Here is a 17444-nt window from a genome sequence, read left to right as displayed (position 1 = left end):
CACGGCAACACCCCCAGCCCAGAGAGAGCCTGCTGTCACACACACACGGCAACACCCCCAGACCAGAGAGAGACAGATACAGCAACACCCCTCCTCCTCCCAGCCCAGAGAGAGATTGTCACACACACAGCAACACCTCCCCCAACCCAGAAAGAGTCTGTCTTTCACACACAGGAACACCCCTCCAGCCCAGAGAGAGTCTATCACATGCACAACAACACTCCCCAGCCCAGAGGGAGGCCACACACAGAGGAACACTCCTCCAGTCCAGAGAGAGTCTGTCTCACACACACAGCAACACCCTTCAGCCCAGAGGAAGAGAGACTGTCACACACACAACACCCTTAACTCTCAGAGAGAGCACGTGATAGACACACACAACAACACACACCCCTTCACAGAGGGAGAGACTGTGTCACACAAACAGCAACACCCCCTACAGCCCAGCCCAGAGAGAGGGGAGAGACTGCAACACACGTCATTACCCCCAACTCACCGCAGAGAGAGAGACCTTCTCCTGCGCACAGCAGCACTTCCCACCCCAGAGAGAGGAGCGAGACTGACACTGACACACAGTAACACTTCCCACCCAACCCTCCCCGGAGAGAGGGGAGAGACTGATACACACAGCAACACCCCCCAATCCACTTCAGATAGAGGGGAGAGACTGTGACACACACACAGCAATAGCCTGCACTCTATCCCGGAGAGAGTAACATTCTCCACCCTAGCCTGTATCATTCTTGAAGTTGAGGGTTGCGGCATGGATGACAATTGGGGAGACAAAGGGGGTGTGTGTGTATGTATGTGTGTTTATATATGTGTATATACACACACACACACACACACTCTGCATCCCAAGAGAGGAGAGACATTTCTTCCCTTCCCAGTCCAATCTTATCCCCAGAGTAACTCACAACACAGAAAACAGCAAAGTTCTCTTCCCACTCCTTGAGATGGAAGAGACTAATATGCGCATAGCAAATTTATTCTTATTTCCATATTGGGGCGGGAGGGTGGAGGCTAACCTTACTCACATACAACAAAACTTTTTTCTGTAAATGGAAGACTATAAAAACGACATAAAACTTCGTGTTTAGATAAGGGAATCTCACTCTCCGTGCAAATTAGAGAGTTCTCTTTTAATTTTATTACAGTTCAGTTAATGGATGCCTGTCACTTTCCCGAGTTCAGAAGTTTAATAGGTTACAGACACTAGTAGAATTAACCCTCTAGTAGGAACTTGAAACTGGAAATTGTCTGTTATCCACCATCTTGTCGGATGCATTTATCACATTATTTCATGCCAAAAAAATAGCATATGTCTTGTCTTTTGAAAGGCAGTTGATATTGCATTCCATCTACTTTATATACCTCTGGAATGCCATGAAAGACCATGTACTTTTGAGTTAGGTAACTTAATATGTAGGTGACTGGATGACATTCAGAGGAATGATAATGGTGGCATTTGGAAACTACTGCCTGTCATGCTGACCACTATTATGTCACTGTTTCCTTGTACCCTTCCATCTGTTTGTATCCATATGTTGTCTCTTGTCTTGTACTTAGACTGTAAGCTCTTTGAGGAAGGGTCAATCTTTTTGTTCTCCATTTTTACAGTGGCCTTTTACAGTGAGGTCCTGATCCTTGGCTGGGGCTCAGAGGTGCTATGGTAATACAACTAATAATAGATTACAGCTTTAATTTTTAAATCTGATCTACTTTATTATTGATTAATAACTGGCATCTAACAGATGTTTGGTGGGCTATGAGTTGGATTAGTCCAGTGCATATCATAGAAATTACATCACAGTGGCTCTAAGTAACATTTTGTTGGCAGTCTGAATAGAAAGGTCAAGCATTAACCAAATGTCTGTGCTCAGTTATCTAATTCTTAAGGGGGATCCCAGCAGAAAAAGGATTGAAGCTTGTTGGCAATGATGTAAGTAATTGCATTGCTAATGCCCATACTGAACCTGTACTGTGGATAACTAGAGAATTCCAGTATTCAGGCTGCTGATCTAATTTATTTTTGAAACACTAAATTCACTTTTAAAAAATAGCTTAGCACAGATAGTAAATTGCTAATATTGTCACTGAAATACGAGAAAAGCTCTACACTAAAATAGTTTTTATTATAAACCTACTGAAATAGGTAACTTTTATTTAAAACCAAAACTACATTAGCCTATAGTGGATGCTTTCTTCGATGAAATTAATAACTAACTTATTTTAGTTGTGAAGGTAGATAAACTCTGATGTTACAAATTATAGCTTAGAATAACTTCTAATTTTGCATAATGTATTCTAAAGGTGTATGTATTGTTAATATTCTTGCTTTTTTTCTTTAAGATGCTTCATGCTGAATGTAAAGTAAGGCCTTTGGAATGTCAAGATGAAATGACAATTGAACCGTGTTCTAAAAAAATTAAATCAACAGAAGAAGCTCATGATAAATCCTGTGATGATGGTTTCCAGGGATCTCTTATGAAAACAGACACTGAGAGAATAAACAAAGAATGGATACCTTTATACATCTCCGGTGACCAAGGAAAACAGGAAGTGCAGCAGAAAGAGAATGAAAATACAGATGTCTTAGAAACATTCAATGAAGAATTCCCTGGTAATAGGCCAGGGATTATTGAGTCTACTCATTCAACGATCATGCAGAGTGTAAATCTTCCAATAAAAGACACTGAGGTTACAGAAAATAAATGCCCATTCATTACTGAAAAAGTTGATGAAGCTAATATTAAAGAAACTAGCAAAAAATCATTCACAGTAAATGGAGATGAAGTAGAGGCTGAAGAACATGGTACAAGCAAAGTATTTATTGGGCCCATTTACAGACCTGTGGAGGAGAACAAACAGGATGAAACCAGGAATTTTACTAAATTTAGCACAGGCAAAGAGAAACAAAATGTTGTACTTTACCACAAAAATGACAAAGAAGCAGCAAATAAAATACAGACTCTCTCTTGTGATGTATCAGAAATAGATGATGAATTGTGCCAATTTTATAAAGAAATTCAGCAGCTTGAAAGCGATAAAGATGAGTTAGAAGGTCACTTACAGGAAAAAGAAACCGAATCATCTCAGGAACGATTTATATCATGTAATAAATATAGTCAGTCATCTCACGAGGATGAACAAGATACCTGTTACAGTAGAACACAATCATATTATGACCATGAACAATGTTTCTATAATGAACCAAGTGGCCAGAAGACAGTCAGTGAACCAAAATGTTTTGACAATGAAGCAAATGGCTGGAGAAGTGAGAATCATTTTAATTGGCAAGCGGATTCTAAATTCTGGAACCATTCAGTCCCTCAGTTTAGGCCGGCATGGCAGCCAACACAATCTTTCATAATACCTCAGGGACCTCTTCCTCCTAGGTTCAACCATCATTTAGATGTTCAAACTCTTAATTCCACACCACATCAACCAAATACTCTCCATCCTCAGAATGATGGACTTCCTCACAAGAATTATGCAGGTTACCATGGTAATAGTGGCAGTACTAACAGGAGCTGTCCATTGTTTGATCAGAATAATAGTTATGCTGGTCATATTGGTATCCATAGTATGCAAGTCTCCAGAAATGGATATAGCGACCAGGATGGATGCATGAATAATGGTTTCTGTGAAACCAGAGAAGAGTGTTGGAAAGATCCTAGAACTTACCAGAAAGAGGGAATACACAATTTTAATTTTCAGCAGTTTTCAGAAGACAAGTTATGTAGGTCGCAGAAATTACTTCTAATTTTAAGAGGTCTGCCTGGCTCAGGAAAAACAACACTGTCTCAGTAAGTATATGTTGAAAATAATTAAAAAAAAAAAAAAAAGTCTGCTAGGTTGTTCTTGTTTTAGGTCCTGATCCTGTAAAGATTTACACAAGTAGTATTCTTGAAGTCAGTGGGACTACTCATATGTATAAGTCTTTGCTGAATTGAGGTCCTAATTGTTACATAGTGAAGGGGTATAGTAGTGAATATTGGAAATATTAGTCACTTCGTTGTTAGCTGTTCTTTTGGTCTTTTTCAGTAAGAATGCTGATGATCACAGAAAGCTGTTTTATATTTGTTTTAAAAATATTTTTTTTCTTCTATCCAGTGACTCATGTATTCTTCCATGCTGACTTCTGAAACTCCAAATGCTTCTAATATGAAAGTTAGCCACTCTCTGGTCTTTCAGATTCCTTTCTTAAAATGTCTTCTTCCAAGTCTACTAATATTAATTCATCTAAATTAGAAGTGCTCTTATATGCCATTAAAATAAACTTTAATGGGACATTATCAACTTGAAAAATCTCATATGCATGTTTTACATTTTCTATTATTATTTAATTTTACAAATAACACTTAAGATTATTAGAAGCGAAAGAGACTAGAGAGAGAGAGAGAGTGCCTCTTGTTTTTGGTGTGTTTCATTTGTGCATAATTAATTTAATAAAACGTTGTTTATAGTCACTTCCACTGTTTTTCCAGTGTAGTCAGTCAGTTTCCACATTTGTTGGTGAAGGCCTTTCCCACAACAAAAGGGGATAAGTTTTTTAAAGCAAGATATGCTAGTTAAACTATAGAAATTCTCAGGGACTCAAGTCTGGTAGGAACTGACACCACTTTTAATTTTTTTTTAATTATTTTAATTGACTAGTTTTCAAGTTCATAGTGTCTTACAACATTCTATGACAATGTGCCTGTCATCATGGAGCATAGTTTATGTATCTGTCACATCTAAAAACCCTACATTAAGAGAATTTTGAGTCAGTAGTTTCACTCAATTTAATAAAATCACCAGAAACAACACTTCCTGGATGATTTAAAGGAGCTTACCCAGTTAAGTAGAGAGATCTGATGGTCATATTACTGCATATTATTTCTCGGAACAAAAAAAAGCTCACTGTTGTAATAAATAGTTTTTGTTTGATTTGTAAAGCTGCTAAAACTTCCTTAAAAAAGAAAAAGGAAGTTATTAAAGGGGGGAAAAAACAATATTGAGCATGCTAAGTCAAGCACTCAAAAGTTAGGAAATGCCAGAATTAAGTTTGTCTTAATTTGAGCCCCCTTGTGCATATGCATTATGAAATGGTCTTTATTTATGTGATGGGGCGGCGGGAAGCGGCGCGGGCAAGGGATGTGCTGGCCGCGGCTTCCCACCACCCCCATTGGCCCGGGACGGCGAACCGCGGCCAGTGGGGGCCGCGATCGGCCGAACTTGCCGCGTCAGCAGGTAAATAAACTGGCCCGGCCCGCCAGGGTGCTTACCCTGGCGAGCCGCGTGCCAAACGTTGCCGACCCCTGGAATAGACAGTCCTCACTTAATGAGCAGCTATTTGATATTTTGTTTCCTATGCTTTTCTTACTGCATCTTATTCAAACCCTGCTCCAAAGACAGAATTGTTAATTTCTTAATGGAATTTGATGCTATAGTATATGAGTGCTTCACAAACATTAATTTGTTTTCACAACACCCCTATTAGATGATCTGGTTTTATTATCCCAATGCTACATATGGGGAGCTGAGAGACAGACAGTTTAAGCTCAGAAGTATCCACTAACTTTGGGTGCCCAGCTTGAGACACCTAGAACCTGATTATTTCAGAGCAATTAACTTTGTACGTTCAAAGGACAGCTCCCAGTGATTTCATTTGCAGTTGGGAGTGCGCACTACTTCTGTAAATTAGACCCCAGGGTCTCAAGTCAGGCATCTAGAAAATGAGGGACACACAATTAGTGACCACCTGTAAAAAGTTTGGTTTATGTGATGCTTGGCAAATCACGTAGGAACTTGTTGGCAGAGGCAGGGATAGAATCCAGTTCTCCAAGGCAGCATTCAGCTACCTTAACTATGCTACAATTCTTTCTCTTCTTGCAGTTCCGTCTCATTCACTACACACCTTTCAATTTCTGCAACAGAGTTAGGGCAGACAACAGCTCTTTTAGTTCACAAACTTGATTCATTCCCAGAACAAGTCCATTCTGTGCTCTGAAAGAGGCATGGGTCCTGTGGAAAAAATAGTCTGTGATCATGTAATTAAAGACTGAATCCTTAATAACATTTTAAATGTAGATTTTTGTGTGTAATTTCCTAGATTTTTTGAAAAACAAAGTGAGCAAACCGAAATTCCATCGTGACATCATATTAACAGCTACCTGATTCATCAGCAGGGATGGAACCTTTAGATCTACTACTACAGATCTGTGCCACTTGAGCTAATGGAGTAACTGGTAGAAATAGTAGGTTGTCATCCTCTTTGCAGACCAGCACTATAGGGCGCTGAGACGCACACTTTGCCCAGGGGATTTCATAGATATGTACTGACATCAGAGAAATGTCTGGAGTGGAATGTGGTCTAGTAGGCAAGGACTTTTCTGCTCATTCCCTCAAAGTTTGACCCCTTCTGCCTCATCCCCTTCAAGCTGTCCCAGTCCTATCTGTTTCCCATACCATTCCCCTCATCCAAGACCCAGGTCTCTACTCCTCAATCTCTAATCCCAAACCAAGTTTCCTCGTCCAGCCAGTCCTGGTCACCACCTCCTGACTCCCTATCCCAGTTTTCCCCTCCCAGTCTCCTTGTCCACCCATTTCCAGTTCCCCCAAGCCCCTTCAGCTCCTTGTTGCCAGTTTCCTTGCCTGGCCATTCCCATCCCTCCTCCTTCCCCTCTACTCCTTGTTTGATATGTCTTCCTCCCCACCCACTTTTCCCATCTCCACTGGGTCCCAGTCACAGTTTACCTCCCCGGTCTCCTTATCCAGTCTCATTTCCCACGCCCGGCTCCTGGCTCTTTGCCCAACCAGTCCCAATTCTCTCCCCATGCCCTGTCTCCTCATCAAATCTTTCCCCCGCACTTCCTTCTGCCCTTTCTAATGGTTCCAAGTCTTGTTGCCCAGCTAGTCCCAATTCCTACTCCTCACTTCCTGCCTGGTCCACATCTAATTTAAGTTTTCTCCCCCACCTCCCTGGAAACTGGCTCCCAGACCCAACCCCACATTTCCCACCTTGGCTTCCATTCCTAAGCCCTTTTCCCAGCCAGTCTCTTCCCCTCCTTGTCCCAGTTTGCTCCCTAATCCCCTCCTCAACTCTTGTCCCCTCTGCATCTGAATCAGGCAGCTTCCTCTTCCATGCTGCCTGGGACCAAAAACACAGGATTGACATGCTCCTTGCTCTTGCTGGCAGCAGCCCAGAGAAACAATTGTGGCGGAAATACTTGCTCAGTACAGATGGAATTTTCAGAGATTTTAGCTATGCTAGCAAGTGTCTGCTGAATATATGTGAACTGAATTTTTTTCAAAGGTTTATAACTTGGCCAAATTTGGGTTGTTATGGGGATGGCATATGGCCCACCTTTGGCATTAAGGTTACCCCCTGCCAAATTTTAAGTCCCTGCTTCAAAGCATGGGGGCACTAGAACTTCTCAGAGAAAAAGGTTGCCAGAATTGAACATTTGCAAAACGCTGTATTTTTCCATAGCTTAGTTCTCAGAATTTAGCACGACAGACACCTCTCATAGAAAATTTCTGTTATAAGTTATAAGCAACTGAAAACAAGGTTTTATAGGTCATGTAGGTAGTCTGGTGAAATGGAATTGAACTCTGGTCTCCTGAGTCCAAGGTTAGCATCCTAACCACTGAACAGTCCTTCTTTTATAGATTCATAGATTTTAAGTCCAGAAGGGACCATTAGATAATCTACTCTGACCTGTATAACAAAGGCCATAGAACTTCACAGTTACTCTTGCATTGTACTGTCAGTTTCATCTGTTAATGTGAGTCTTCAACATAGCAGCAAAAGGGGAGAAAGAGACATTTTTAAAAATAGGAAAATGTGGATTTTTTGATAAATTTGTAAACAAGGGATTAGGAGTCAGGCCACCTAGGTTCTAGTTACAGCTGTTCTGCTGACATGCTATGTGATCTTGATGTTAATGTTTGGTCTATAATACTTCTCTGTCTTCCATGGATATCCCATGGATGAAATCTTTGTAAAGAGCTTTGAGATTTTTGAATGAATTATTAAGCATTAAAGTCCAATTCCTCCAGGACTTGCTCTGTGGAAGTATATGTTCAAATAATGAGTTTTATAAAGAATATCCATTATATCGTGACATGAATCTATGTAAAAATCCAAGAATTTAATATAAATCTATGAAAAATTACTTTTCCAGTGACATGGACCTTCAATTCTTAATAACATATGAATACAAGAGTGCATTACAAACCGTCAAAATTAGACCTGTTATTCTTTAAATGTACTACATGTCAAGACAGATGTCATGAGGTTAAATTTGGCTTAATCTAGATTTTGTGAAAACAAGCTTTTACAAATCATTTTAACTATTTACATGCATTTTTAATTGTAGTTTAAAGATTTTGTTGTTGTTTATAAAGTGCTATGAGAATGAAAAATGTTATATAAATGCTAAATGTTATTAATATATTTAGATATTTAGTAGTGTTTGCAACCCAAACAGTGCAACATTTTATTCCTTCATGAGATCCTGCAGGTGGAATTGACTAGAAACTGACTATGAAGTTGTATGAGCAAGTTTAATTATCAGGGAAATTTAGGATGCAGATTCTGACCTGAAACCTTTCTTGGGGACCATCCTTTTTTGAAAGTGAGGTCTCCGGGTCCCCCAAGTGTACTATAGAGCTGAGGGTTTTGCCTATAAAAAGGCTCAGTTATTCCTCAGAAATGGTGGAAACCTAGTAAGTCAAATTGCATGTTTAACTCCATGGACTACTGAGACTACTGGCATCTTCAGATATCTAGACTGAGGCCCTGTTTCTACACTGCAGGATTTTGTGAACACAAGTTACGCAGATGATCAAAACCCGCTATAATTACATTGCTTTTGCATGTTGACACGACGCTCCTGTCGGCGAAGCGCATCCATAGTTGGTGCATCGACAGTGAGAGCAGTGCTGTGGGTAGCTATCTCACTGTGCTACTCACCACCTTCTGCAGCTAGGAGTTGTGGGAAGGCAGAGTGGATCACAGTGCATCATAAGAGTGGGGTCAGTGTCCCATGATGCAGTTTTTTCTGTCCCATCATTCCATGAGCTTCCGACTGCATTTTGGGTAATTTTTCAACAGTTCCTGTTTACAGCGCGACTGCCATCTCTGCCTGAAGGGATGGATCCTGCACTGCTCTCTTCTGTTGTGGTCACAGTTATGAAAACGTCACGGCTGGTCATGCAGTATATCATGAGTTCCCAATCTGAATAGGAATCCTGATCTGACCTGCTATATGCCATGAAAAGAAACAATGCCAGATTACTTTTGGCATTCATGGGGCAGATGCATACAGTGGACCATCACTATGGGGCTTAGGAAACAAGTGCTGAGTGGTGTGATCACATCATTATGCAGGTCTGGAATGACGAGCAGTGGCTGCAGAACTTTTGGATGTGGAAAGACACCTTCCTGGAACTGTGTGCGGAGCTCGCCCCAGCACTGTGGTGCAAGAACACCAAAATGAGAGCTGCCCTCTCAATGGAAATGCGCGTGGCAATTGCTGTGTGGAAGTTGGCAACTCCAGACTGCTACTGGTCAGTCGCAAATCAGTTTGAAATTGGGAAGCCCACCGTTGGGGCTGTGTTAATGCAAGTGTGTAGGGCCATTAATTGCATCCGTCTAAGAAGGACTGTGATTCTTGGAAATGTGCATGAAATAGTGAATGGCTTTGCGACAATGGGATTCCCTAACTGTGGTGGAGTGATAGAATATAAGAATGGCCATATTGGATTGGACCAATGGTCCATCTAGCCCAATATCCTGTCTTCTGACAGTGGCCAATGCCAGGTGCTTCAGAGGGAATGAACAGAACAGGTAGTCATGAAGTGATCCATACCCTTTTGCCCATTCCCAGCTTCTAGCAATCAGAGGCTAGGGACACTTCAGAGCATGGTTTTGCATCCTTGCCCATCCTGGCTAATAGGTGAGTGACCCCTAGTTCTTCTGTTATGAGGAGGAGTAAATAACACTTCCTTATTTACTTTCTCCACACCAGTCATGATTTTATAGACCTCTATCGTATCCCTCCTTAGTCATCTCTTTTCCAAGCGGAGAATTCCCAGTCTTATTCATCTCTTCTCATACGGACGCCATTCCATACCCCTAATAATTTTTGTTGCCCTTTTCTGAACCTTTTCCAAGTCCAATATATATTTTTTGAGATGGGGCGACCACATCTGCACACAGTATTCAAGATGTGGGTGTACCATGGATTTATATAGATGCAATATGATATTTTCTGTCTTATTAGCTATCCTTTTCTTAATGATTCCCAACATTCTGTTCACTTTTTTGACTGCCGCTGCACACTGAGTGGGTGTTTTCAGAGAACTATCCATAATGACTCCAAGATCTCTTTCTTGAGTGGTAACCGCTAGACCCCATCATTTTATATGTATAGTTGGGATTTTGTTTTCCAATGTGCATTTGTATTTATCAGCCATAAATTTCACCTGCCATTTTGTTGCCCAGTCACATCAGGAGACTGCCCTTCACTGGGTAGGTTCTTATAGCTGTGTGTAAGTCCAGATGTCATTTTGGAACCTGTCCGAAGGGGTGGAGTGAATGGGGTACTGCGATGTGCCAGGAAGATGCAAGGAATGTGTGAGAGGAGTTTGGGGAGGGGATGGAAAGCAGTTCTGTATGGGCTGTAGGGGTGGGAGTGAGCACTCATGTATTCTGCCTGCAGTGCGATTAGGGACTTCAATATTTGCGTTTGCTCCTCCATCACTTCTCCTTCTTCTCCTACCTATCTATTTTATTATTTTAATGTACAGTCTCTCTCCATGCCCTGTGTTCTTGTCTTTTGGCATCTGAGGATTGGAGCACCTCTCGGAACATGTCCTCCTTTCTCCACCTTGGTCGCTTCCTTATCTGGCAGAGGCATTCCACTGGTGTGTAGGGGGTTCCCCTGAAAGCCACATCAGCAGAAGCACAAGAAACAGTAAATTGTAGCATGATGGTTAGTGCACTCAGAGCATCGAATCATTATAGTAATGATTCCCTTTGTTATCTTTCTCGCTGTCCATTGGCAAGCATGCAGCTTGGCGAAAGCCCTAAAGATGGTGAGTTTGGCCTGGGGTGTGTGTGCTCAAGATGGGGAAAAAGGGTCTTGGTGGTTTTCTAAGGGGATCACTGCAAGTGACTAGAGACAAAATTGTAAATTAAGCTACCATTTTCCACAGGCGGGGGTCATTGAAGCTGATATCTCACTCTGAGGGTAAGCAAGAATGCAAGGGTGCATCTCCAGCATATGTGTGGCCTCTGACTGGGTCCCTCTGCTGCTCGCCTGTGTGCTGCTTGGGTCCCTGTACAAGTGATTACCAATAAACGTGGGAAAGTTTCCTACAATGGGGGAAGGAACAAAGCAGCTCTGCCAAGGAGCCTTCAGTAGAGAATTGGCGAGTACCTCCAGGAAAGTTTCCTAGAGATCTCTCTGGAGCATTCCCATGAAATCTCAGCGTGCATTAACACACTGTTCTGTCCCACAGCATAGCTGCACAGGGGAATGTGAAGCATACGCAAACACAGCTAGTCTTCTACATTTCTATCCCTTAACCCACTTCTAGCATATAACAAAGCAAAGGACAGTTCTACTTCATATAAGCAAGCAACATCAACTCAAAAAGATCACTCTCCTGCGTCATGTGTGCCAGAGAAAGAATGCTGGATTGGCCTGAACCCTCCTGGGTCGAGAAGACGTCCTGGCTCACCACGTACTGGACGACCCTGTCGCTTGTCCCATCTCATCCTCCAACTCGACCTCTTCATCCACCACTTCATCCTCGGGGTTCATTCCACTGTCCGCTGTCTCCACCCTACCCCCGAAGTATCCACAGGGCTCTTGGTGGTGGAGATGGGGTCACTGCCAAGGATAGCGTCCAGCTGCTTATGGAATCGGCAGGTCTTTGGCGCAGCGCCAGAGCGACGGTTTGATCCCTTGTCTACTGGTATGCCTGCTTCAGCTCCTTTATATTCACACAGCATTGATGCGTGTCCCATTTGTACCCCCTATCCAACATGCCACGAGAAATCTGACCATAGGTTTCGAAGTTCCTACAGCTGGAGCGGAGCTGGGACTGCACAGCCTCCTTTTTCCACAGAGCCAGCAGATCCACCAACTCAGGTGTGTGCCAAGCAGGGGAGCATTTGCTGCCATGGTCAGCTGGGAAGATGATGTGACCCTCCATGCCAAGCAAATGGGAAGTGGAATTTCAAAAATTCCTGGGCCTTTAAAGGGGGAGGGTCTGATGCCTGGCCTGGTGCAGGGCAGCAGAGTTCGAACTGCTCCTGGAGGTTATTTACAGTGACATAACCAAGCACAGTGTCTACACTGACACTTTGTCAATCTAACTTTTCCACAAAAAGTTCTAAGCCTCTCATCAAGGTGGTTTTATTTTGTCAGCAAAGCAGGAGAGTTTTGTCAGCGGAAGGAGCATTGTAGTGTGTACACCTCCACTGTTTTCCTGACGAAAGCTGACTTTTGTCAACAGAAGTCTGAAGTGTAGACAATTTCTGAGTAGTAGTAGTAAGATAATGAAAGGGTAAGAATGAGGGACAAGGAAGTAGCTAAAATTTGTAGCTCAATTTTAAGTATATTTTGTTTTCCTTCTGTTTCTAGTTAAGTGTTGGCTCTCTTAATATTTGTTTTGTTGTTTCATGCCTGTTGCAAGTGACATATTTCTATTTTTGTATCCCTTTACTCACCTTAGTAATAGTTTAGCTTATTACTAAATGTTATCTTTTAATCCCACACCTGAGCCATTCTTTTTAGGTGACAAATCTGAGGAACTGTCCCAGATTGAGGTGTCAGTTGAGGAGTTTTTGGAACAAATTGATAAATTAAACAGTAATAAGTCACCAGGATCAGATGGTATTCACCAAGAGTTTTGAAGGAACTCAGATGTGAAATCGCAGAACTACTAACTGTGGTATGAAACCTACATTTAAATCAGCTTCTGTACCAGATGACTGGAGGATAGCTAATGTGATGCCAATTTTTAAAAAAAAGGCTCCAGAGTCGATCCCGGGATTACAAATCAGTAAGCCTAATTTCAGACCAGGCAAATTAGTTGAAACTTTAGTAAAGAACAGAATTATCAGACACATAGATGAACACAGTTTGTTGGCGAAAAGTCAACCTGGCCTTTGTAAAGGGAAATCATGCCTCATCAGTCTACTAGAATTCTTTGAGGGGGGTTAAGAAGCATGTGGACGCTGGTGACCCAGTGGATATAGTGTACTTAGCCTCTCAGAAGCCCTTTGTGATAGGGTCCCTCACCAAAGGCTCTTAAGCAAAGTAAGCTGTCATGGCATAAGAGGGTAGGTCTTCTCATGGATCAGTAACTGGTTAAAAGATAGGAAACAAAGGGCAGAAATAAATGGTCAGTTTTCAGAATGGAGAGAGGTAAAAAGTGGTGTCCCCCAGGGGTCTGTACTGTGATCAGTGCTATTCAATATATTAATAAATGATCTGAAAAAAGGGATAAACCGTGAAATGGAAAAATTTGCAGATGAAACAAAATTACTTAAGATTGTTAAGTAATCTGCAGAAAGGGGTAAACAGTGAGGTGGCAAAGTTTGCAGATGAGACTAAATGGCTCAAGATAGTTAAGACCAAAGCAGACTGTGAAGAACTTCAAAAAGATCTCACAAAACTAAGTGATTAGGCAACAAAATGGCAAATGAAATGTAATGTGGATAAATGTAAAGTAATGCACATTGGAAAAAATAACCCCAACTATTCATAAAATTAGCCCCCATCATATTGAGCTACAACTAATCAGGAAAGAGATCTTGAAGTCATCGTGGATCTGAAGACATCTACGCAGTGTGCAGCGGCAGTCAAAAAAGCAAACAGGATGTTAGGAATCATTAAAAAAGGGATAGAGAATAAGACGGAGAATATCTTATTGCCCTTATATAAATCCATGGTACGCCCACATCTTGAATACTGCATACAGATGTGATCTCATCTCAAAAAAGATATACTGGCATTGGAAAAGGTTCAGAGAAGGGCAACTAAAATGATTAGGGGGTTGGAACGGGTCCCATATGAGGAGATTAAAGAGGCTAGGACTTTTCAGCTTGGAAAAGAGGAGACTAAGGGGGGATATGATAGAGGTATATAAAATCATGAGTGGTGTGGAGAAAGTTAATAAGGAAAAGTTATTTACTTGTTCCCATAATATAAGAACTAGGGGCCACCAAATGAAATTGATGGGCAGCAGGTTTATAACACATAATAGGAAGTCCTTCTTCAGACAGCACACAGTCAACCTGTAGAACTCCTTGCCTGAGGAAGTTGTGAAGGCTAGGACTATAACAGGGTTTAAAAGAGAGCTAGATAAATTCATGGAGGTTAAGTCCATTAATGGCTATTAGCCAGAATAGGTAAGGAATGGTGTCCCTAGCCTCTGTTGTCAGAGGGTGGAGATGGATGGCAGGAGAGAGATCACTTGACCATTACTTGTTAGGTTCACTCCCTCTGGGACACCTGGCATTGGTCACTGTCGGTAGACAGGATACTGGGCTGCATGGACTTTTGGTCTGACCCAGTATGGCCGTTCTTATGTTTTGTTTATCATTTTTACAGTGCAAATATTGTAATAAAATAATATAAAATGAGCACTATACACTTTGTATTCTGTGTTGTAATTGAAATTGTTATATTTGAAAATGTAGAAAAACATCCAAAAATATTTAATAAATTTCAATTGGTATTCTATTGTTTAACAGTGAGATTAAAACTGCGATTAATCGCAATTAATTTTTTTGAGTTAATTGCATGAGTTAACTGTGATTAATCGCCAGCCCTAATTTTAATCTATTTGTTATGACAGTTTTAATTGTGCTGTAGTCAGAGTTTTGGCTGAGGGTAACCAATACATGGAAAATAAAATAATTTATTGTGTTTCTGGGATTGCAGGACTTTCGTGCCATTGTCAATGTTGACTTTAGCAAATAGGAGAATACAGCAGAATGTGCTCGATATGTGTCAGTACAACATAAAACGCTATGTCAATTGTATATAACGACACTGTAAAATTTAAAATAAAAATGAAGGTCCCACATTTAGCCTTGCAGAGAGACTTGTTGAAGTCATTGGGGCTCCACAGAGGTGCATGAATATGGCTGTATGCAGCCAATTGGTGGATTGTGGCCTAATTATCTACTAGCTGTTTCATTAAGGTAGGTACTTTCTCTTAAGATAGGAGATATTTTTGTTTATAAGAATCTACTGAATTGTCAGTTATTGCTTGGGGAGAATAGCGACACCTGAAGTACGTGTGTTTTATACAGTAGGTGAATAATATGGAAGCTGGATCTCATTGCCAAATGAAGAATCATCTTTAGCTGAATAAGAAAATCAGCTACTTGTCTGAAATCATGGCTTCCTGACTTGGAATGTAGTATCTATAGAATAAATTTTGATGGGGGGAGGGGGAGAAATGAAGTGTTGTCAGACATGGGCAAAACTCACCATTTACCTCAAAGTTGTTAAAAAGGCCTCAGTACTATGAGCTTTATTTGCCCAGGAGGAAAATTGTGTTCAAATTCTTATATGTTATATCCCAAACCAGCCCAACAAATCTTTTGCTAAAGGAAAAAATATTCCACTCAGTTTACTGTTGAACAATTGAACCAAAAGTATATGTAATTATACATTTAAAATGTCATGTCATAAATTGTATTACATATGTTGATAAAGATGTTTATGTAACCCTATCTATATGGGTGGGGTAAGAAAAAAAATTGTTCTTAGCACAGTCTTGATCATACTACTTGGATCATTAGTAACTTTTGGACTTCATTATTCTTAATGCCATTATAAATTGCTGTGTTAGGACACTATAAATGAATAAGTAATATAAAATATACACAGATTAGGTACTGTGTTATGAGCTTTATCTTCATGATTGATCTGGCAGAGTGGCGTGTCAGATTCCTTCTGTGGTTGAATTTTTAAAGAAGATGTGTGGTTTTGTGGCTGGTCTACAATGTTAGATTATATACTAATGATCCACAACCAGTCTCTTGCTGATGACAGTGGGTTGTGTGCACAAAGTTAGAGGACTGAATTGTGTAATAACGAAACTTTTAACTAGTAAAGTTATTATTGCAAATGTTTATGGACAGGTATGGTAATTGAGAGTGCAAATGGACACACTTTTATGCTTCTACGTTATTTGTGATTTGGCCTGTTCTCCTCCTTTCCTGGTCTCTAAGCTGTAGGACATCCCAGAGTACAAGGCCCCACATGCTGCTCTATTTCTTATCCTCTGGCTACTCTGTCTCCTTTTGAGGCAATATAGCATAGCTGCCTAGATTTCGCAGAATGCACTGATAGAGATATCAGTGTGATAGTTGTGGACATGTGTTGGTAGTGACAGAAAGACTGCTGTGTACATACAAATTTAACTATGTTTACTTGAAACCTGTTAAAGTAATAGTGGGTCTAAGAAGTGGCAGATAAATATGAATATATTAAGAAGTCTCATTCTGCCCAGGGGTTGAGATTTTGATTGTGCTGGTGAGGTAGCAGATAATTCTGTTCCTATAACTGAGCTGTAATAAATCAACCTTGCTCATTCACAAATACGTTTTGGCAAGACTAGGCAATATTTAAATGAATTTTGGATAAAACGAAAGTTTGTTAATTTTAGTTTTATTCAGAATTTAAAAATTGAAAAGAATAAAATCATTCATTTAAAAATTGAGACCTCTTCTGTAATGGCTTATTTATCGTGGTAGTTGATGACAACATTAGATAAAAATATAGAATTATAAAAATGTGTGTATAGTAGATTTTGGTGACACTGAGTGATATGTTTTCCCAAGACAGAACTGCTTTTGCATTACTGATTTGTATATTTGAGATTGCAATAGCATTTCCAGTGAAAATAAAATGCATATTCATGATGGTCCCATTCCCTTAAAAAGAACTGCACAGACAGACCTCCCATGGCTTCAGTGGGGCTTCATAGTGTTACATTGGTAGATTGTGGCCTTAATTATGTACATACTGTTCTTCTGATGGATACTACAGGAGCTGCAGAGGGCACTTGATGGATTTGTTTTGGGGATGATATGGCTTTTATAAAAATAATAATTTCCTGGTTCTGTATATTTGAAATCTGAAAACACTTGATTCGTTAAATAACTAATAATTTAAGTGTTAGGATGTCTGAATGAAAAAATTAGTAGTATTAAATGGATCGAGTCCATGATACAATACCAAACTGGCATTGACAAATTTTAAAAGAAAATGTTTAAAGTGGAGAGGGAGGTGAGGTGGTTTAGGAGGATAAATTAGTAAGAGAACAAGTAAAGGAAAGAAGAGCAACAAAAGGAGAATGATTTATGTTATATGAATTTCTGCTTTCTCTTTTTCTTTGCCATTTCTTTAAAGCTTTTTAAG

At 40.5% G+C, this 17444-nt stretch overlaps 1 protein-coding gene across 1 annotated transcript in view; it reads left to right on the top strand.

Annotated features, from left to right (window-relative positions):
• The first annotated feature begins 1636 nt into the window (after positions 1–1636).
• LOC112117333 overlaps positions 1637–17444 on the top strand; it is an 87451-nt gene continuing 71643 nt past the window's right edge. The window contains exons 1-2 of the mRNA XM_029911961.1: positions 1637–1672; positions 2353–3809. Coding sequence (XP_029767821.1) covers positions 1670–1672; positions 2353–3809 — 1460 coding nt within the window. The 5' untranslated portion in view covers positions 1637–1669. The remainder of the gene's footprint in view (positions 1673–2352; positions 3810–17444) is intronic.

The sequence above is a fragment of the Terrapene carolina genome, unplaced genomic scaffold (genome assembly GCF_002925995.2).
Source record: "Terrapene carolina triunguis isolate 2854851 unplaced genomic scaffold, T_m_triunguis-2.0 Scaffold139, whole genome shotgun sequence".
NCBI classification, from domain to species: domain Eukaryota; kingdom Metazoa; phylum Chordata; order Testudines; family Emydidae; genus Terrapene; species Terrapene triunguis.
The sequence above is the reverse complement of the archived record's forward strand: the minus strand, read 5'-3'. Positions and strand labels throughout refer to the sequence as shown.